A 21,655-nucleotide genomic window follows, 5' to 3' on the forward strand; every position below is an offset into this window, starting at 1 on the left:
ATAGACAATTGACAAGTTATTGGTTCACAATAATCCCCACAAAATGAACACCACTTTACACCGCTTTACCACTGTTGCTCTGTTCAATTACCTGATTTACCTCCACCTATATGGTCCGTAAGATAAAAGACGAAAGTCGAATATAAGAACTATTATAACTAAAACGCTCAACCCTTCCGGCCCGGAAATACATGACTTAATAGTTTCACATTGGCATAGCAGATTTGCATAAAGGAACAGCCACTGTCGAAATTAGCCAAATTACTTGTACAAGAGTATTTTCCTTCGAAACGTGCCCTTTTAGGCTGATCACATAAGAGGACGTAAGAGTAACAGGTGGTTTCTATAGTATACAATTCATAAAAGGGCAACACGTTGCCATCTTCATATTTCGTATTTTTGTTATAAAATACACGCCTAACACTCATGGTGATACGTCATCAACACTTCATAATTCCAAGAAAACCGGTAAAAACTTGTTAAACTGAAACATTTTCTGACCCACTTTAAATATGTCAACAAGAAATAAGGGAAAGTCTCTAAAACCACTACTAATCGATCAAAAAACTAGAACTGTAGTTATGTAATTTGCAATGTATCTGTATTACACTGATCCTAATCACTATAGCAATGTCGCAAATCGCATGCAAAACCCGAAACGTTTTATTGGCATTTTTTTCTTTATACTAATGCATCACGTGTTTAAATCTCATCGACCTGAAATGTGATATCACACTCAGTCCATGCCCCATCAATTTCTCTTTCGTGTTCCTACAGTTAATTGAAAGCGTTTAATGCATTATAGTTGACTGATTATCAGTCTTCAAGCCACAACGGAAAATCGTGACAAATTAAGGTTGGTGGTTATCATAAATTTTGTGGTTATACAGTCTAAATTGTCTATTACAAAGTCTACTCTAATTCATTTGCTCAATGCTCGGGCTCGCTCCATTATATGAGTGGTAGGAATTATATACAAAGTTCAGGTTCGTCATTGACGGTGACCGAGAAGGCGCTGATTCAGCGAATGTAAAATGGAAACCAACTGCTGGGTCTGTTTTTTCTGCATACTGCCTTTGTCCTGGTGTTTAAGACGGCGTCTGTAAACATGTAGCTGCTTTTTTGTATTCTCTTCATGACTGTCTGTATCTCTCGTCAGGTCCTACGGATAGGCTTTGGCGTATCTTTTTATAACATGTTGAATCATTTGAATTGATTATATTTTAAATCAGATGTGACCACTTTTATACAACTTATAAATCAATCGCTTTTTAACAGGTTCACTGATAATCATGGCTGTATTCATGAATGAAGGCAATATTTAAAATCTTGCCAAGTTTTTTGAAGATCTTGGAAATTGTAAGATGTGTGGTACATTGGCCTAATTCTATTCAGATTTTTAATTAAAACGAGTTGCTGAGTTAACCATTGGGTTGGGTATACTGGCTTAGTCCTATATATACTATACTTTTTAATACAGCATTTTGGCTGTCAAGCACCCATTCGTTATATACGGAGGCATGAATATTAATATATCATTTGAGTGAATCAAAATATTGTCATTGCATGGATCTAGACCTAAAGCTGTTTAAATATTTTAAGTCCATCGCCATGTCGGGGTTTTTGTCACGCTATTAAGACTTAGTATGTATTTCTATAGATTCTTCTTCTGGTCTCTATTGGTCCAGTGGGATACTTTCTCAACAACGCCCCAGATTTTGATTCCGACAAAAGGGATAATCTGGAATTTTTCGTTGGCGCAGCCGCAGCTTCAGCTGTTATCGCACTGCTGTTTTTTCTCATCTTTCTAACTGGTGCGCATAAAAATATCGACGCTTTTAACTGGGCAAGAACGGTACGTGTATACTCATTTATACTCGATCACTGCTATATAGTCATGTGTAGTTTCCTTAATGATCGACGCGATTTCTGAAATAATGCAATTGGTTCTAATTTTTGCCACCCGCGAGAGCTGGGTGAGAGACTCGATTGAGCTAGAAATGATGGATTTTTTATCGCGCGGACCTGTTTAACTTCTTTACTTTTATTTATAATGATATATAATAATAATTTATAATTAATACTTTTATATATAACTAGAACTATCGATAGTTACTTCATTTTTTTAAGAAACGTTAAAATATTTACACTATGATTCATGGTGTTTTTTAGGCGGCAGGTATCTTTCTTGTTCTGGCGATCTTACTACTAGTTGCTTCGTCATTACTAGCAGACACTGTCAGCCAATATCATTCAGATGGCGCATGTAAATCGTTCGATGAAAGAAAAACAAAATATCAGTGTGGGCAGCTAACTGCAGGAACAGTAAGTCCTTTTAATTTTTTATTCCTGAAGCCTGTGGGTCAAAACATGTTTTGAAATAATGATTCATGAAACCTTTTTAGGCCACTTTTACACGAGCAAATTTTATTCAATATGCCAAATTTGTAATATAATACTGTTTAGTTGGCTTTCTTGAAAACCTATAGTTGGCCAAATTTTTATATATCACATGAATAGCTAATTTGTATCAGACTATTAATAAAATCTATTTTCTTTTAATATATTTTAGGTGTTTGGTTTCTTTTCCATAGTAATTTTCATTGTGGATGCCATTATTCATTTTCGATTGTGATAGATTTGGTCTCTGGCCAAATACCACTTTCATGACTTAAGCACAATGTGTGTTTCAATCATTCAATGTCATGTAATTTTTAGCAGATATCGATAATAATATAATTCTAGTAAATTGACATTTGTAGTCCTTGATTAGAATCATATATTTGTTCATGCGCGGCACTTGGGGCAGAAATATCATTTGCAGTCGGCAAAACCACAGAGAGCAGAATAATTTGGGCGTGAGTCGAGGAAACCAGAACACATGAAACACTGTGTGACGTCACATGAAGTAACTGTACACTGATACAGCAATTTGAAATTCGTTTCGTGTATGATGTAAAATATGAATACGGGCGATCGTATTAATATTAATACTAAACATGTGTCATCGCTGATAAAAAAAAATATATTTCTGTACCATTTCTGATCCATGATCATTCCTTATAGGCCCAAAATGAATTCCCGTTGTCTCGTCCCCGGCCTGCCCCTGCTTCAGGCGACTATATTTGTGTGATCTAAATCTAACAAGACGCCAATTCTGTATAAATAAAGTTAGTTTAGTTTAGGTTTCCTCCTGTATAGTAAAACTGGATCGAGAACATTCTGCATGCAACTGGTTGAAAATCATTTAACAAGTAGTAATGCATTTTTTCTATTGCTCTAGTTGTGTAATTCATCAGGCAAACTCATTATTCGTTTTTTGCGGCTAAAGAACAACAAAAGAGTAAACAATAACGATTGTTGTGAAAGCATTGCTTTTGTTGGGAAGCCTGCGACATATTTCAGGATATCTGCGTCACTGAAGTTGGCCAAGCCAAATGTAATTCTGAGAAATTTAAGACTAAGGTTTTAGGTAAAGGTAGTTTCACATTTAATGGAGATCTCGGAAATAGCAGGGCTATATGAAGTACCTCACACCTTCACTGAAATGACGTCAAATGACGCGCTTTTGCGACATCTTGTTGCGCAAAATGATAATTTTTGCGGTGCGGCAACCAATGAAAATCAACGTGATTTCTTTTAAAAATATTATTATATTATAATTATAATATAATTAATAAGGAGAACGACGGTTACGCTGGCCAAATTAGAGTTGCTGGAAATATTGCTACTTTAAAAGTCGTTATCGGTGAAATATAATGCTGAATATTAAAGCAGAGTTTCCTGTGAATTTATGCGTTCTGGTTAGTGTCCATCTTCCCCTAGTTGTCCGAAACGCACTTTAAATTCCAAAGGTACAACAGTCGACCAAGAGTACTAAGACAGAAACGTTCAGAATCAAAAGTGCTTTTTATTTTAGCGAATTGTTTGCAATCATATAATGAACGTAGATATCTGTGGCAATAAGCGTTTGACGAATCAAGTTAGTTAAATAACATAAACAGAATAATAAAGATGAAACAAGCAGGTGAATACTGGCCGATACTCGCCGAACTAGGAACAATGTTCTTACTTTTACAAATACTAGCAATCTCGGGCTCATAAGTTGGGCACTCTTCACCATTGAGACAGTTGTGGATCACCTTGGCTTGCTTTAAACTAGTGGAGTACCCAGCCTGGCTGTATCCCCAATAATTCTCGCTTGTCGCTTCCCCGAGAAGAAAAGGTTACCCAGGCGTCCTTGTAAATTATTAAAGTCGGCTGAGGTGGCACCAACCGCAGCATTGCTGAAGGAACCGCGGATGTACGGATTTTGACTGAAACTACCCACGGTCATCTCTAGAGGTAAATAATGATTGATTATGTTATTGATTGACTATGTTATACGGGGATTCAATATTATGGTTAGGCTCCCGCTTCATTGCAACTTTCCACACCAATGTTATTCTCAAGTATATGCCAGAAAAAAAGGAAACCTAAGGTCCTCAGAATACCCGTGTCAGGACTAACGTAAACATGCCTCTCCACTTACCTAAAGGTTCTGGAATATTGACGTTGGGATACATTTCTCTCAAAGATTTCATGACCTCAGCTTTTGTCGCATTTTTGCTCTGTGCTTCAATGCGAAGAGAATTCTCATCAACTGCACTGAATAACAACACATTTGAACCACGGTGAAAATCTTTTATGTTAAGGTTATACACGAGAGGAAATGTTTCAGTCAAGGAACCAGCATTCAAAATAAACTCGGTATCATCCCAAAACGCGCTCGGAAACTTCACGTAAATATTGGTGTAATAGGCAAGAGGCAATCTACTTATAGCAACTTTCTTCCATTTCGGTAATTCTGGTTCAAATGTTACCAAATCCGAAGCTAAAACACCTGTGCTGAAAGTACAAAGAGCATATTTTGCCTTGAACGTTTCACCATCTCTCGTCCGAACTTCGATTCCGTTCGAAGTATTCAACTTTATATGCGTTACGACCTTTTCTGTTTTAAATTTACCCGTGATGTTTTGGGATAAATAGTCAATGATACCTTTGAATCCACGATTGTCCGTGATATACTCATTTTCCATGGGAATGCCTCCAAAGTTTCGGAAAGAGGACAGTGCAGGTTTCACAGCATATTCATAATCAAGTACCACCATTCGGCTGTTCGTTTCAAAGCTGTATCTGGATCCAGCCGTGTTGGGCAAAAACTGAACTCAATGGCTCGTCCCCACTCAATTGCGCATTGTTCTCGTTTTGCTCAGTGAGTTTCATTCCCAATTTTTCGACGGTTTTATAAGCCTTGCCAAGTTCATCATTCTGGGGCCGGTTGTATCAAGCCCGTTTAGCTTAAACGGTGGATAAGTCAAAATTAAATAACACTCTTACATCTCTCTTGAATGAGTCAACTTGAATATTATGCACTGAATATGTAGTTGTAAACAGTAGCTTTGTATTAAGGTCAAAAACATTTTGTTCGCTTGTTGAATAAAACGGCAGACTCGCTTTCTATTTTGAACTTATCCACCGTTTAAGCTAAACGGGCTTGATACAACCGGCCCCTGGTGGATAGAGTTCCTGTAGACAAAAAGTTGACATTGACTATCAATTGTCACAACTAATTCAAGTCTCTAGTCTTGCGCATCAGTGACTTGACATTCCAGAAGACATCTTGAATGAATTAAGTGAGCTGTATTCTGCAAACATGAAGCCTTCGTTTCTTCCTATATTTAGTTAAATTTTCACTCGAATAACACACTGACGACTGAACGAGACACACACCTATTCAATATAAATATTTTCTTAAACCGATAGAGCTGGTCAATTTAAACGAAGCAGCAACAACTAGTCTGATTTCCTATTTGAAGAATAGGATCATTGTTGGCATGATTAAGCATAAAGTAAATGTCACGTTACCTCAGAGTGAAATCGCTGATGTTCGTCGAATATCTCGTGAGATTAATTTTATTTGCGATTACCAGAATTGGATTTTCATCTCCATCCTCGACATAATGTACCCAGTTTGCACCATCACCCACTGTCAAACCGCCGATTTTAACCTGCTTCACACGACCACCGACGTAATCTTGTGCTTCGAGGATGAGAAAATTCGTTTGTCCGTTGCTTTGGAGGTAACTTCCCGCAGTGATTCCTGAGATACCAGCTCCTAGGATGAGTACGTCGACCTCAGTAACAGCGAAGCAAACTGTAGGACACGTTAACAAAATGCCGTAAAATACCAGCAAGAAATTGCACCGAACATAAGAAAAAACACCCATATTTAGTTCATGAGATGATGAAATAACAATCGAACTTAGATACGCCTTTTTTTGCCGGATTCTGTCGCAAATTAAATATTAATTTTTTGACATATTTTACCAAGGAGCTTGTTACGCCTGTATTCTACCGGGTGTTGAAATACGATCACAGCAATTATATTGTTCTGTTCTGAGTGATTTCAAACTTATTCTTCGCATTTTAGTGCGTCATGAACAAAACACAAAATATTTGCATATTTTGTAGGAATCGAAACATCGCCGGAGGCATAAACGCACCATTGCGCAAAATAAACGGATCTTCGATCTCGAAACCAGAGCCTGCGATCCATGCCAGGATCTTCATCTGAAGCCAAACACAAACAATATAAGAACAATTCAGCATTGACCAATATTGCTAATGATGCAATATATTCTCTATTTTTTCTGTTCTTCTATTCTCGAGTTTTTCTGTACGAATAAATAGTGCGTTACAGGTAGATTGCATCGTGGTACCCAGGGCCTCTCTTGGTAGACTGTAATCTGATATGCATGGCATAAATAAGTTATAACCCCAGGACATGTTAGTTGCGAAATGATTTTGTCATTCATCAGTGCCTGTCTTGAAACGATCATCAACAAGACGCCAATTCTGGCGGTAACTGCGTAGCGCCAATCGTTGCATGCAATATTTCCTGTCAATGTTTATTCCTTTAGAAAAATGTTTCTTTCTTAGGGTTTCTAGTAAATAGAGCACTTCGTACAGAATATAGGGGTAAAACTGCATTATTGGTGCTTGGCAGATGTAGCTAACGATATACGTGAATAAGGCTCACTCAGCTGAGTTTGGAATCATGTACTCTAGGAATCTGTTTGTACTGAAATTCAATAGGATCGGTCTGGCCGTTTTTACCCTTGAAAGGAAGGTGCGGTTTGATTGAAGAATGGCATAGAATGGCATACAAGGCTTTCATAGCATACAAGGCTTTCATGGCATACAAGGCTTTCATGATTCATGTGATCGTTGTCTGTAAACCCGTTTTAGTGTAGGTTTACCATGATCAGTGTGTGCTAGTGCATGCAGAGTGAGCATATCAAATATCAAACAAGACAAGACGAGAATCCAGCATTATGATTACCTGTACGTATTTTCTCGAACGACAGACGTCTAGATTTCCTGCGCTATCGGCCATGCACAGCGACTCGTGTACGTGTTATTTTATATGACGTGTATCGTGCATGCAGTTTCCTGCATTTGGTTCGCACGACCCGAGTTCGAATCCTGGTGACAACAAACATTTTCAATTTTTTGTTTCAGTAAAATATTTCTAAGCACAAAAATATTTCGATACGAAATCAGACGAGTTCAAAATACGAGTATCTTAGTTGGCCTGCGCGGCCAGGAAGACCAGGTCGAAAACGTAAAAAACACGAAAAAACAAACAAAAAAAACACCGATGGCAATTTTAGACTGCGTTCGCGCAGTGCGCGACGCAGTAATAATCAGTTCAGATTGGTGACATACGAGTTGTACGAAAGCTGGTTAGATTGTTGCTTTTTCAAACGCCTTAAAATTTAGGTATAACTTTGATTAAACCACCCTTTAGCAGTCTTGAATTAAGGATTCTTTTTAAAAATTTTAGCTCTAAAGCTGTATTTTTGTGCTTCTCAAGTATTTTTACAACGGTTTTCAAGTATTTTTACAACTGGGACGTCTGTCTACGTCATCAACGTGGACTCTGTCAGTGGTCTGCCGTGTCTATTCTCGATTGCGTAAGTAAAAGCATAGACAATCAAAGAGAAAAATTGAAAGAGAAATATTCACTTTGATTGTGTATCTATTACTCTCAATACCCGGTGACTGTGATTCACTTGTGAACATTGGGCACTGACACCAGTGAACTGCTTGACTCACTGGCTTGAACTCTCAATAACGCCTATGTGGCCTGGGCACGACCGTCTCGTTCTTTTTTTGCCATCTTGGCCGCCATATTGTTGCACGTGTGAAAGGTACACAATATTTTCGCTTATTTTACCATTTGGACTTTAATTTCAGTTCTTCTTAGTATATCATTTGGTTTTTTTTCTTACACAGGCTTTAAAGACGAAAATTAGAAATGACTAACCCAAAAGGAAAACGAAGAGGAACACGTTATATGTTCTCAAGAGCGTTCAGAAAACATGGTAAAAACGAAAAAAAACATAAAGCTGTGGTATTTTTCTCCTCTTGGTCATGTCATCGTACATATTTGTTAGTAATATTTGACCAAATTCTTGTTAGGGCCAGTCAAAATGTCAACATACTTGAAGGTTTACAAGATGGGAGACATTGTTGATATCAAGGTTGGTACTGCAGAGGAATTCCTTTTATTAATATAAAAATTATTTTTACTTAAAGCCAAAACAAACCTTGTTATGCAATCAAAACAAACCTATAGCAATGAAATTGATGCAGGTGGGGCAAGAGAGGCATCTCTGAAATATTGTATCAATTTCATTACTTACAATTTGACTATACAATTTGAGTAAACAAAAATAATGAAGTTACATGAAGGACTACCCATTGCACATCCAAGAAAATGTCTTAAATTTGTGTTCAAATTGTATTGCTCTATATTGTCAATACAGGTATATTTGTTATATTATTATCATGACATTTTCATTTTTTTTAATAGGGTGATGGTGCTGTACAGAAAGGTATGCCTCACAAATCATACCATGGTAAAACTGGACGAGTGTTCAATGTGACAAAACGTGGTTTAGGCATAATTGTCAATAAGCAAGTAAAGTAAGTACATTTACTATAAAGTTGAAAATGATAAACACAATTTTACTTCATTATAATGCAATACAGTGGCCCAACTGCTTATAGGTAATAATTACTTACATGTAAATTTAGGTGATAGGCCTTGACTGAAAGTTATTAATAAAATTGTTAAATATCTTTTTTATGTTAACTTAGAGGCAGAATATTTGCAAAAAGAATCAATGTCAGAATTGAGCATGTACGTCATTCAAAATGCCGCGATGATTTCTTGAGGTAACTTTTCCTTTTTGACACTTTGACTGCTTTGTTGGTTTTTTTGTAAAAAGCAGCATTTTAGCCTATATACTATCAGTACTTGTCTAATTATTTGAAAAAATGTACTATAGACGTGTGAAGGAAAATGATCAGAAGAAAAAAGAGGCCCAAGAAAAGGGAATAAAGGTTAACTTGAAACGTCAGGTACTTTCGTTTATTAAATTTTATTAATATCAATTTTTCAAGATGTTATATGATATTGATAATATTGTCTTTGAGGCTCGTACGGGATTGGGTTTCTGTTCTGACAAATAATGTCTCGACTTGCCCCTCATATAAGATACAAAAATAAAGAATTTTTATGATTATTTGGTCTTGTATTCTTCTTTAGCCTGTGGCGCCGAGAGAATCCCATTTTGTAAAGAACCGAGGAAAGGAACCAGAACTTCTTGAACCAATCCCATATGAATTCATCATCTAAACAATATGTTGGCAAAATAAAATATCAGTTCAGATAATGTTCATGTGTGTATATATAAAGGGTGTCACAATTGATATTTGCGATTTGCTTTTTCTGAAAGGAAAAACAGCATATTTCTGGGGTTGTTTTAGAGGAAAAATATCACAATAGAGAAGGATATACTATAAATTATGGCCCAATCCAAAAATCTTGATTTGCATCATTCAAATGTGGGTTTCCATGTTTTTTTGTCCCTCAAACTAGTCACTTAAATAATAACTTGATTAAACCAGATATTTTTGGAAGTTTTAGATAGAAACATGGTCTCTGCAAATTTTGAAGCTTCTCCAATGAGCTAAAGTTTAGTTTTTGAGACAATTTCAACAGTGTGGCTGCCAGTTTTTCAATGAGGTGATGACATTGAATGATTCCTTCATTGTCCAATTCTCCCTCACCACAGTGTAAACCATAAACAACAGGAGCACTCAATCCCCCAACAATTAAGCCAACGACTGGGACAAACATGATAGGCTTTGACACCTCTTAAGATGTATGCATGAAAAGCTGAAACTCAATGGTGGGCAAAAAGAAGGCTTGAAAAAAAATAATGAATTAAGGTAAAATATATCTGTCATTTACATTTGATTGTATAATAGGAAACTAGTAAACCAATTAGTAAAAATATGTTTGTAACCTAACAAAATGTCAGTTGCATATTACACAAAATGATTTTTGTATTTGCATCATTTATTTGCCATCATGTTACATAAGATACTGACAAGATCCAGATCAAATGACAATATTACAAGTTACCCTTTTATTATCTGGCCTTTTATGTAGTTTTACTATATATGAGACAGTGGCGTAGAACAGCCACATGCCACAATTGGGAATCTTTTACAAATATGCATTTTCTAAAATGTTCTTTTTAGTTTCATTAAATTGGATCTAATACATCTATTATACTAAGATATTCTGTTATTGTGGAGCCACACATTTCATCAACAAATGTTTGATTACTACTGAAAAAGATTTCATTTAATGAGTATAATCTCAAGACATCAGGTTTTTTAAACCTTATAAAAAACAAACGTTTCTGTATCTTGTCCAAAGGAATTCGCAAAATGAATGCTGACTTGCAAACTTGGCCAGTTGTAATATCATTAGTAGAAAGCAACAAATGTAGTTTTTTCTCCAGATTGCTTGATGAATTTTCATCACTGAATACAAATGCAGCCCTCTCTAGTAGGCCCATTATCTCTTTTTGAGAAAATTGGTGTTGTTTCAATAATTCAATCCTTTCAAGCAGAATTGATGAACTTCCAACAAATAACATGGGTGATTTCTGCAGCAATGTATACAGTTTTATGTTACTGTCAATTATCTGGGAAAGACTTTGTATGCTTTGTTGGAATGACAATTTGTTCATTTGGAGAAATGCATGTGGGTTTGACTTGAGCAGTTTCTTAACATGACTTTTTTCACAGTATAATGGGCACCACAGAGGAATTGGTATGTTTCGCACAAGCTCTCATAACTTGTACACAGGAACTCAGGACATTTTTGCATCAATTTTGAAATGTCAATTTTTAGTTCATTGAGAAATGAAACAACTTGATTAAAATCTTCATTTAAAACAACTTCTCCAGATTTAAGTAATGATGACTTTAGAGCTAATCTCAGGATATTGCTTGATGATTGATAATTTCCAGCTTGTTTAGCAAATTCCTCAGCTTTGTAGCATAATGGAACAGTCAACACAATTGGATCAACATCAATCAGGTTACCAATACTCTCCAAAGACAATCCAATGTTCTTAAGGTGTTCTAGATTTGACTCACACTGTTTAGTGTCTAGTGAAAAAACATAAGGATTTTTCATGAAATGCTTTGGAAGGTAGCAACCATACATTTTTAGAAGTGAAACCATTGAGAACATGTTTGGTGAATTGAATGACAGACATGATGGATATGATAAAGCAATAACCAGTGCATCTTCAACATTGATTTCCAGACTTTGCAATATTCTAATTCTTTCTTTAAATTCTGGCAGAGACAGACCCAATACTTGTTTTGGCGTAGCACAAAATTTTTTAACAATCTCTTTATGCTGACGAATCAACCATACAGCTCGTCTTCTTGTTTTTAATTTTCCTTCAGCTTCTAGTTGTTTCACCATTTTCATTGCATACTCGCCAACATTGGTCTCATTGGGTTCTGGTCTAGCCATGCTGTCACAACTACTGTCTGTCATGCAAGGTTTGCATAATTCTTTAACATGCGGCGTAAAATTTCTTGAAACATTTTTATTTGACAATAGTTTGGCAATAGGTTCGAATATGCTACTTGAATACAAAGGCTTGTTAAAATTGCATAAATGTTTAATAAAAATAGCCATTGGTGACAAAACAAGGATAATTCTGATCACTACTACTTTAATGCGGCACGAAACGAAGGAGAAAGTTTTAAATTAGATACATCAAAAGTTGTGTGTACTAGAGTGCTAGGTAAATTGATGCAGAATAGAAAGTTGTCAGTTTTTTATCAATGTATATCAATGTATATCAATGCATAAAAGTGTGCCATTCACTGATGCAGTGGTTTTTTCGGAAAGATTGAAAAACACTTAGTTAGCTAGTTTCGACTTTTGAAATATGTAATGTCGTAGTTCAGAGATATCGCGGGCTCGGTTCTTTTTCAAAAACCGGCACATGCACTCCACTTTGGAATGAATCATCGATCAAAGATTCATCGATCGTAGATTGATATGTCTTCCCAAGACAAATTAACTCGTATTGCTATCGTAAATACTGATCGATGTAAACCAAAGAAATGTCGACAGGAATGTAAGAAAGCATGTCCTGTCGTTCGTATGGGTAAGTGAAAAATTATTTCGTCTTTTGCGTTGAAAATTTGATGTGATTCTATTTATAAGCACTCCTGATTTTAAAATATTTTTAACTTTGTAAGGTAAACTATGTATTGAGGTAACACCAACTTCGAAAGTTTGTAGTATCTCAGAGGACTTATGTATTGGTTGTGGTATATGTGTGAAGGTATGTTAGATATCATGTTTTATGGTCACCCAGTAATATAGACTATTTAGTTTTATTCCTAAACTATTAGTATACCAATATGAAAAAGTGGTGTGTGGAGCATTTTCATTTTTTTTGTTGCTATTCAGCAGAAAATGTACAGAAATGTTAATCTTATAATAAATATTCAATTATATCAATATCTTATTAAACTGCTTATAAATATGGTGGGGGTTTTTGTTTAGATTAGATTTAGTGTTCCCATCAATTTAAACAAGTATTTCCATGTTTATCCCATTTTTAGAAATGCCCATTTGAAGCTATAAACATAATAAATTTGCCAAGTAACCTTGAAAAAGATACAACTCACAGATATAATGCCAATTCATTTAAGTTACACAGGTAAGAAGGCTGCTATTTTGTTATTATTTATACATGGTTTATTGAGAATCAGGTATATTATTTGTAAACAGCAATAAAGAGAACTATCCTTCCAGCACATTTCCTGATGTAAAGATCATTTTATGGGAATTTTTTCAAATTCTTTTTTTTTTGTTTCATAGATTACCGACACCTCGCCCCGGTGAGGTTTTGGGGTTAGTGGGTACAAATGGTATTGGGAAATCTACAGCACTAAAAATCCTAGCTGGAAAACAGAAACCAAACCTTGGAAGGTTTGATGTAAGTTTCATCTTAGGTAGCCTAGATGTATTTATGCTCAGTCTCATGTAATGCACAGATACCTATTGTGATTGTTTGTAGTATATTTTGATATATCAATACAAAAATACAATTAGTTGTGTGCCTTACTTACTTTTGTACTGGTACCCTGTATTTGCATGAGCATTGTGTTCATGTAATTAGTATGTAAAATTATCTGCAATCATTTCCAGAATCCTCCTGACTGGCAAGAAATTTTACAATACTTCCGTGGATCAGAACTTCAAAATTATTTTACAAAGATTTTAGAAGATGATTTGAAGGTAAACTTGCTCACAACTTTTTAATGATTTTGAGTTTTTACTGTAAAATAGAATCCATACCTTAAAGAAGTGGGTTGCTTCCCTATGAGCTGACCCCCTACACTTTGTAGAAATAAAAAATAAATTAATATGTAGGTTTTGTATCTTACTAGGCAATTATTAAGCCACAATATGTTGATCAGATTCCTAAAGCTGTAAAGGTGAGTGATAATTTTTTGGTGGTTGTGGTGAGTTATCAATCTTAAAATTTGAGGTATTATTGCTATAAGTACAGTACCTAATTTTTTATTTTTTACTTATTGCAGGGTAGTGTACAGTCCATACTTGATAGAAAAGATGAAACTTGTTCTCAGGAACAGTTCTGTGAACAATTAGGTAAGAAGATGCGAAGATGTATCCTTGTGTGAATGTACATACCATTATCACCCAACTTGATGGGAGTTGATGAAACTAGAATACAGTTTTGAATGTGATTCAATTTGTCAAATTTTAGATCTATTGTCAGTTCGTGAGCGGAATGTCGATGAACTTTCTGGTGGTGAATTACAGAGATTTGCCTGTGCTGTTGTTTGTGTTCAGCAAGCTGACATGTAAGATATATAAAGTCAGGGTGGTTGTACACAATGGTAGAACCTCACTGCATGGATGCCATTCCTTACCTGATTTAGATTTATTCCTAAACTAAGTTCATTTGTAGTTTTCAATTATGCTATTTATCATTTTATCATATACCCATGTTACAGTATTCCAGTTGATAAAATTTAGGGCCTGTAAGATTACCTCCTAAAGCTGTTTACAGGGTTGAAATTATTGTTATTTTGTTTCTTTTTCTTTAGTTTTATGTTTGACGAACCCTCAAGTTATTTGGATGTCAAACAACGTCTTAAAGCTGCTCTTGCTATAAGGAACCTTATAAGAAGTGATCGGTAAGGTGGTATTTTAGGAAATGAGAACAATAGGTTTAGACTAATTTCATTTTCCTAAAGATTCACCTTCTTGTGGTACATGTTTCTGACATGTTTTGCTAGTGAAAAATTAAAAGTACATAAGTTTCATTGTGTTTCATTGTAATATTTAATATTATTGTAACTCAATCATTTATGGGCTCAAATGGTTCAGATCCAGGCCGAAAACCTTCCATGTTGTTTTGATATTTTCTTGTGTTTATTTCCAGGTATATTATTGTCGTGGAACATGATTTGAGTGTCTTGGATTATTTATCTGACTTTATCTGTTGTTTGTATGGTGTCCCTGGTGCCTATGGTGTTGTTACTATGCCATTTAGTGTCAGAGAAGGTAATTTATTTATACATAAGGACATTGATGCACTCTTACTGATTGCATGCAGTTTATATTTAAAATGTGTTGTGTTATACTGTACATTAAACTGGTAATTTAACATGATAACAAAGGAGGTACAGCAAGAATAATAGCCTAAATTATATATATTTGATTTCTTCTTTCTAGGGATAAACATATTTTTGGATGGCTTTGTTCCAACTGAAAATCTACGTTTCAGGGAAACATCTTTGACATTTAAAGTGGCAGAAACAGCAGACAAGGTCCTTATTGTTATAGGCGTATGGGGTAGGGGGGATGCTGCACACCTAGACACATTTGAATCTAAAAGTTGGGCAAATTTTTATCAAATTCTACTGAAAATTGTGAATTTTTGCTTATAAGTCCAGGAAGTTTGCATTTGTAAGTTGGGTGATTTTGGCTGAAAAAGTTTCCTACCTATGTTATAATATTACATACTTTCTACTATCATACTATACAATGTATTTTAATTACTTCTAATTATTCTCAGGAGGAAGAAATTAAAAAATTAAGAAGATATAGTTATCCTGATATGAGAAAAGTTTTGAGTAAGTGTTTAACAGTATTTTTTTAACTCTTCAACTCTTACATATATTCCATATCCAATGTTAAATGTAATAGCCAAATCTCTTCAAGTTCTGCCTTGTTATTTTACAAAATTGTCAAAATTTACAAAATTTTACCTGTTCCAGCCAATGGTCCTGACCTACTTAGGTAAAGCAGTGCAATATCTCTTGATACCCCCTATTGAGTATTGTGTTTCATTCTGTTTTAGAAACATTTGAGTTGAAAGTTGAAGCTGGTTCATTTACAGATTCTGAAATAATTGTTATGCTTGGGGAAAATGGTAGGTTGAAAAGGTTAAATTGTTCATAGTATACCCACCTGTACATCACAACTAGAGTGATTTGACTACTGGACAATGGTGGATAGGTGTAACTTTGGTTGACCCGAAAAATAGACTAGCTAAGACGTTATAAGAGTGGCTGATTGAACAAGTGTTGAATGTACTGTACTGCTAATTAACCACACAATCTTGTAGCACATGCAAGTTTAGCGTACAATGTTTTTGCGAATGCTTTACTCAACGATCAGCTCATGGTACTGTATTGCTTCTCAGAATTTTTTCGTTTTCATATGTAACAATATTTAATCTCCACTCAGGTACAGGAAAACAACATTTATCAGAATGTTGGCTGGCAAACTACCCCCAGAAGATGGTGGTATGTCTACTTTTTATCATATTTTTCTGCCATTTTGCATTTTTGAAGTTTTTTTGTCTCTACTTGCAGCTGAAATTCCATTGCTTAATGTCAGTTATAAACCACAGAAAATCAGCCCGAAATCTCGTGTAAGTAAACTAATTTATCCAAAAAAGCGTTTCTCTAGAAACTGCTCGCTACTTCCAAATGTTGGTAGCTTTATAGCTAAAGCAAATGTCAAAGGGCAGGCAAAGTGCATCGCCCGACGTTGTATTAAAATTATTGTTCTTTACCCACACTTCTTGAATGGCCTTTTGACTATTGTATATAATGATCCTTTATAGGGAACTGTGCGGCAGTTATTGCATGAAAAGATTCGTGATGCATACATTCATCCGCAGTTTATTACGGATGTGATCAAACCACTTCAAATAGAAAGTATATTTGATCAAGAAGTACAGAACTTGTCTGGTGGTGAACTACAACGTGTTGCGTTAACCCTCTGTCTTGGCAAGGTCAGTCTTTACAATTACAGTAATGATAGTGCATAGTGGATGTACATATTACCAGAAAAAAGCAAAGTGTATGACTAAAAACACGCTGAACGATGTGAAATTTTAACACAATAATATATTTTTATTTACATGAAAAGCTTTCTTTTTAGCCTGCGGATGTTTATTTGGTTGATGAACCATCGGCTTACTTGGATTCTGAACAGCGTCTTGTTGCTGCTAAAGTAATTAAGAGGTATCTTATATCTTTTATTCCGTTAATTTTCGTTACAAAAGGTATTACTTGTTGCACGTCTTGAATGATTCTCTTTTTTATGAATAATGACTTGTTGTCTGCTTCAATAAAATCTGATTTTGGTAGTCAGTGTTTTGATTAGTTTATACCCTAATTTATACCACTATGACTGTGTAGACACCAGGCAGACCGCAGACACAGGTGTAGACACAATTTTTTTAGAGTTGTGACATCGATCCTCCTGCTTTTATTTCATCCATTATTCGACTCGCTCCATCTTTTTCAATTTATTTTTCAACTATATCGCGCTACATGTTGTCATTATTTTATAGGTTTATTTTGCATGCGAAGAAAACTGGTTTTGTTGTTGAACACGATTTTATAATGGCAACGTATCTTGCTGATCGTGTTGTTGTATTTGATGGAACACCGTCAATTTCTACTTTTGCAAGAAGGTCAGTATTAATGATAAATTTTTATCTCGGATGAATTATTTTGCCCCACCTACAGAGGACACGCTGCAAGGCACGTTGATGTCTGTAACATTTTGCTGGGTGTCAGTAATATTAATAAACCACAACGCTGTGTATTTTTTTACTGCATGATCATAAATTAAATGTGTCATTTCCTTTTTCCTAGTCCTCAAAGTTTATTGACGGGGATGAATAAGTTTTTGGAATCCTTGAACATAACATTCCGAAGAGACCCAGGCAACTTCAGACCAAGGATAAATAAACTAAATTCAGTGAAGGTATTTAATCCACTTCCGCTTTGTTGCACTAAATCTTAGTTGGCAGCAGGGCGCAGTAAAACACTGTTTTTGCTGCGCCCCGGCCCGGTTGGCAGCTGATTGAGTTCGCGCGTTTCCTTGCATTAAACAAAATACATTCAACATTCCCAAATGTAAACCATTATATACCATCCTTACTTTTTTAGGATGTGGAGCAAAAACAGGCGGGAAATTTCTTTTTCTTGGATGATGCTTAAGACATTTCCGCAACGTCACAAGCTGCTTCTGGGATATAACATTTTTTGCTGTCTTTCACCTTTGCAATAAAACTAACTAACTACATTGTTAATGACAGCGAAATAAGACCAGCAGTGAAACCTCAAAAGTTGATTGTTCAGTTGCATCGAACAGGAAAAATAGTGGCAGAATAACCAGCCTTGCATAGTAGACGATATTGTTAAACCGACATCCCCGATTTTTTGCGGAGAATGGCGATATAACTGGAATGCAAAAAATTGCAAATCTGTGAAGCATTGGTGTTAATGAAGAATTTACGTGTAGAATGTACGAAATTTGATCACAATTATGCAAATAAAACCATTTCATATCAGGAACTGAAACCATTGGGGTACAAAAAGCGCTGCGTGTACAAATATTATACCGTATTTTCTCTATTAAGCCCCCGGATTCAGACCCTTTGGAGGGGGGGGGGGTTATTAGAGAGGGGGCTTAATTGAAGGGGGCTTTAAGGTTATCTATAAAATCCTAAGTAATTTTCTTCAAAATGAACGGTATTACGTTCATAGTACTATAGAAAAGCAAAATACACTGCAAATTTTAGGAAAGTTATGGAAGATAAGGAACCACAACGCCGAATACTTCCGCTCATGAAATTGACTATTATGAAGCCAAAAATCAAAACCAAATTTTCAAAGAAAAGATCGCATAAAGACACGTGTTTTAGGAGTTTGCGAAGGAGCGGCTTCATAATTTTTTATTTTAAAAGGGTAGGACACAAAAAAACTTGTGACGAAAAAAATTGGACACAAAACAAAGATATTTGGCTGGAATAAACTTGGACACAAGAAAAATAATTTTGACACGAGACAAAAAATTTAGAGGAAAAAAATTGGACACAAAAAAAAAATATTTTGACGGGGAAGAAACAGAAGTATACTTATAGAAAATTTTAAAAATTTCTGAAAGTTAAAAATATCTTGTTAAATTTTTCAAATGTATTGTTTTGATGAAAGGATACAATTCCAATTAATTCTGAAGCATTTCGACGTATTTTCAACCGAATTTTCAAATTTCACATAATTAACGAAAATTACGAATTTCCCCTTGGTCCCCGTTGCCGATTTGGCTGAAATTTTGAAATTTATCAAAGTATGATTTTGTGTGTTCAAATGTATTGTTTTAATGAAAGAATACAATTCTAATTAATTCTGAAGCATTTCGACGTATTTTCAACCGAATTTTCAAATTTCACAAAATTTACGAAAATTAGGATTTTTGCTTTGGTCCCTCGTTGCCGATTTCAAAAAATTGACGATGATTGGGATTTTTTCTTTTGCTCCCCGTTGCTGATTTGGCTGAAATTTAAGAATTTATCTTGGGAAGTAATAATCTTGGGAAGTAATAATCCCACAATCGCCACATTGAGCAATGTCATACTGAACCTTCGAATCTTGGAGTTAAACCCACTGCGTTTTTTGGTCTTTGCGTTTTTTTCAACCTTAAAACGGGCGCTGTGGATGTTTATATAATAATATTTATGTAAGGATTTAACACACGATCCGGTGGCCTAGTTGTTAAGGATACGACCTAACATGTTGTAAGCGTGGGTTCGAATCCTGAGAGGGATAGGTTCGATTTTTCCCACTGAAATTACTATTTAATTTAAAATTATTCAAAAAGGATTTAGTGAAATAAAGAACAATAGCTTTCGACAAATGATGTGGTGGTCTAGTGGTTAATGCGTTGGTCTCCCAACCTGGGGCCGGTTGTATCAAGCCCGTTTAGCTTAAACGGTGGATAAGTCAAAATTAAATAACAATCTTACAACTCTCTTGAATGAGTCAACTTGAATATTATGCACTGAATGTGTTGTTGTAACCAGTATCTTTGTATTAAGGTTAAAAACATTTAGTTCGCTTGTTGAATAAAACGATAGGCTTGCTTTCTATTTTGAACTTATCCACCGTTTAAGTTAAACGGGCTTGATACAACCGGCCCCTGAAGACAAACGTTTCAACTCCTGGCAACGCAAAAAAATAACCTGAAAAATTTCTGCATGATTTGGAATGCTTAAAGCTGTTAAAAGACTCCTCGGCCTTTGCGAAAGACTGAAAATTGAAAAAAATTTGAAATAAAAAAAAATTTAAAAAGAAATTCTTGCGTTCGAGTGTACCTGAAAATTGAAGAAAAAGCACAAGTTAAAAAAGTGTTAAAAACATGTGTCTTCTAAAAAGCCTAAAAATGAAGAAAGTCAGACGGAAAAAAATTTAACAATTTCCCGCTTTTAAAAAACTCATGTTTACTTAACTTAATTTTTTTTCACGAAAATTTGACAGGGTGATTTTCTCGAGGCTGAAAAAATTCACTTTTTTTCACTTTTTTTAAATTCTCTTAGATTTTTTTTTGACGCTGAAGTATTTTGTCTTGGGCTACTGTGTCTGTCTTGGGCTACCTGTGTCTGGCTTGACACAGGTAGCCCAAGACAAAATACTTCCGCGTCAAAAAAAAAATCTAAGAGAATTTCAAAAAAGGGAAAAAAAGTGAATTTTTTCAGTCTCGAGAAAATCACCCTGTCAAGTTTTCGTGAAAAAAAATTATTAAGGTAAGTAAACATCAGCATTAAAAGCGGGAAATTTTTTAACTTTTTTTAAAGTTTTACTGAGTCGGACATTTTTAATTTTCAGTCGTTTTAGGAGACACATGTTTTTAAATTTTTTTTTACTTGCCTTTTTTGTCAATTTTCAAGTACTTTTAAGAAGCGAAAATTGTTCAAGTGTTTCTGTGATTTTTTTTACTTCCAATTTTTTTCAAATTTACAGCCTTCTTGAAGGCTGGGAATCCTAACTTTTTGAAGCTCACAAATCATACCGAAATTTTTAAGGCTAATTTTTTTGCATTGCCAGGACTCGAACATGTGTCCTAGGATTGAGAGACCAAGGTCTTAACCACTAGACCACCGCGTCATTTGTCGAAAGCCTATTGTTCTTTATTAGACCTAACCCTTTTCAAAGAAGTTTAATTAAACTGCTTTAACCAGTAGACTACACCAGCGAACCTGCGGTGAAAGGCTACACCTTTTTATATTATTTAATGCCTTTTTGGTAGACTCTCAAATGAAATAACAATTTAATTATATAGGTTCAATTTAATTTTCATGATTGATTTTCTCGTCTAAAACGCACACAACCTTAAAGCGTTCCTGTGCCTTAGAGCACTATCTTTCCATATAGGTTAGTTATATGCGGCGCAAGTGAAGCTAATGGTTACGGTGCGATTGTTTTGTATTTTTAATAAAGTGAAGTCAAAGTAAAGTACAAGAGTTAACATGCATTTCAAAATAGGTTAAAAGAAAAAAAGTACAAGGATTATAAGGATGTATTTCAATGTGTATAACCGGCGTATAGTCATGAGGCAACAAGCATGCAATTCGTAGTCTCGTAGATTACATATGAAATCGCAATTGAAGCAAATGTTCAGTCTAGCAAGTCAAAAAAAATTAAAAACATGTGTCTCTTAAAGACTGAAAATTAAAAAATTTCCGACTAAAACTTTAAAAAAAAGTTAAAAAATTTCCCGCTTTTAAGCAATGTTACTTATCTTAATAATTTTTTCACGAAAACTTGAAAGGGTGATTTTCTCGAGACTGAAAAAATCACTTTTTTTCTCTCTTTT

At 35.0% G+C, this 21,655-nt stretch overlaps 4 protein-coding genes across 5 annotated transcripts; 2 read left to right on the forward strand and 2 right to left on the reverse strand.

Moving 5' to 3' along the window:
* Window positions 1-4,153: 4,153 nt before the first annotated feature.
* On the reverse strand, window positions 4,154-5,150 carry LOC114540637 (polyamine oxidase 7-like). The gene is made up of 2 exons (XM_028560757.1): window positions 4,532-5,150; window positions 4,154-4,338 (listed from the first exon to the last, which is right to left on the reverse strand). Exons 1-2 carry the CDS (start codon window positions 5,148-5,150, stop codon window positions 4,154-4,156), a joined length of 804 nt encoding a protein of 267 aa, XP_028416558.1.
* Window positions 5,151-5,216: 66 nt separating this feature from the next.
* On the reverse strand, window positions 5,217-6,539 carry LOC114540611 (polyamine oxidase 7-like). 2 transcript variants are annotated; one of them, XM_028560735.1, is made up of 2 exons: window positions 5,908-6,539; window positions 5,217-5,339 (listed from the first exon to the last, which is right to left on the reverse strand). In XM_028560735.1, exons 1-2 carry the CDS (start codon window positions 6,267-6,269, stop codon window positions 5,336-5,338), a joined length of 366 nt encoding a protein of 121 aa, XP_028416536.1. In that variant the 5' UTR covers window positions 6,270-6,539; the 3' UTR covers window positions 5,217-5,335. The 2 variants fall into 2 exon arrangements, with proteins under 2 accessions (XP_028416536.1, XP_028416535.1); XM_028560734.1 differs by lacking the exon at window positions 5,217-5,339 and adding an exon at window positions 5,482-5,772.
* Window positions 6,540-8,144: 1,605 nt separating this feature from the next.
* On the forward strand, window positions 8,145-9,785 carry LOC114540610 (60S ribosomal protein L21-like). The gene is made up of 7 exons (XM_028560733.1): window positions 8,145-8,255; window positions 8,341-8,429; window positions 8,527-8,588; window positions 8,921-9,033; window positions 9,208-9,285; window positions 9,399-9,471; window positions 9,659-9,785. Exons 2-7 carry the CDS (start codon window positions 8,363-8,365, stop codon window positions 9,746-9,748), a joined length of 483 nt encoding a protein of 160 aa, XP_028416534.1. The 5' UTR covers window positions 8,145-8,255; window positions 8,341-8,362; the 3' UTR covers window positions 9,749-9,785.
* A 2,651-nt stretch (window positions 9,786-12,436) lies between these two features.
* LOC114540612 (ATP-binding cassette sub-family E member 1-like) lies at window positions 12,437-18,357 on the forward strand. Its single transcript, XM_028560736.1, has 20 exons — window positions 12,437-12,602; window positions 12,697-12,782; window positions 13,066-13,163; window positions 13,325-13,442; window positions 13,655-13,744; window positions 13,897-13,944; window positions 14,050-14,119; window positions 14,238-14,334; window positions 14,581-14,670; window positions 14,919-15,040; window positions 15,212-15,306; window positions 15,555-15,612; window positions 15,840-15,915; window positions 16,235-16,287; window positions 16,357-16,415; window positions 16,611-16,781; window positions 16,931-17,013; window positions 17,346-17,468; window positions 17,653-17,764; window positions 17,950-18,357. Exons 1-20 carry the CDS (start codon window positions 12,494-12,496, stop codon window positions 17,998-18,000), a joined length of 1,809 nt encoding a protein of 602 aa, XP_028416537.1. The 5' UTR covers window positions 12,437-12,493; the 3' UTR covers window positions 18,001-18,357.
* The last annotated feature ends 3,298 nt before the right edge of the window (window positions 18,358-21,655 follow it).

Source organism: Dendronephthya gigantea, unplaced genomic scaffold, assembly GCF_004324835.1.
Source record: "Dendronephthya gigantea isolate DGI-Jeju-01 unplaced genomic scaffold, DenGig_1.0 000243F, whole genome shotgun sequence".
NCBI lineage: Eukaryota > Metazoa > Cnidaria > Anthozoa > Malacalcyonacea > Nephtheidae > Dendronephthya > Dendronephthya gigantea.

Bases quoted from the DNA above. Each gene is read 5' to 3' on its own strand.
- LOC114540637 (XM_028560757.1), bottom strand. From the start codon at position 5,150: ATGGTGGTACTTGATTATGAATATGCTGTGAAACCTGCACTGTCCTCT. The intron at 4,339-4,531 runs GTAAGTGGAGAG...ATTTACCTCTAG, and splicing joins CAATATTCCAGAACCTTTAG to AGATGACCGTGGGTAGTTTC.
- LOC114540610 (XM_028560733.1), top strand. From the start codon at position 8,363: ATGACTAACCCAAAAGGAAAACGAAGAGGAACACGTTATATGTTCTCA. The intron at 9,034-9,207 runs GTAAGTACATTT...ATGTTAACTTAG, and splicing joins ATTGTCAATAAGCAAGTAAA to AGGCAGAATATTTGCAAAAA. The intron at 9,472-9,658 runs GTACTTTCGTTT...ATTCTTCTTTAG, and splicing joins AGGTTAACTTGAAACGTCAG to CCTGTGGCGCCGAGAGAATC.
- LOC114540612 (XM_028560736.1), top strand. From the start codon at position 12,494: ATGTCTTCCCAAGACAAATTAACTCGTATTGCTATCGTAAATACTGAT. The intron at 14,335-14,580 runs GTAAGATATATA...CTTTTTCTTTAG, and splicing joins TGTGTTCAGCAAGCTGACAT to TTTTATGTTTGACGAACCCT. The intron at 16,288-16,356 runs GTATGTCTACTT...CTCTACTTGCAG, and splicing joins ACTACCCCCAGAAGATGGTG to CTGAAATTCCATTGCTTAAT.
- LOC114540611 (XM_028560734.1), bottom strand. From the start codon at position 6,269: ATGGGTGTTTTTTCTTATGTTCGGTGCAATTTCTTGCTGGTATTTTAC. The intron at 5,773-5,907 runs GTAACGTGACAT...TATATTGAATAG, and splicing joins ATCAGCGATTTCACTCTGAG to GTGTGTGTCTCGTTCAGTCG.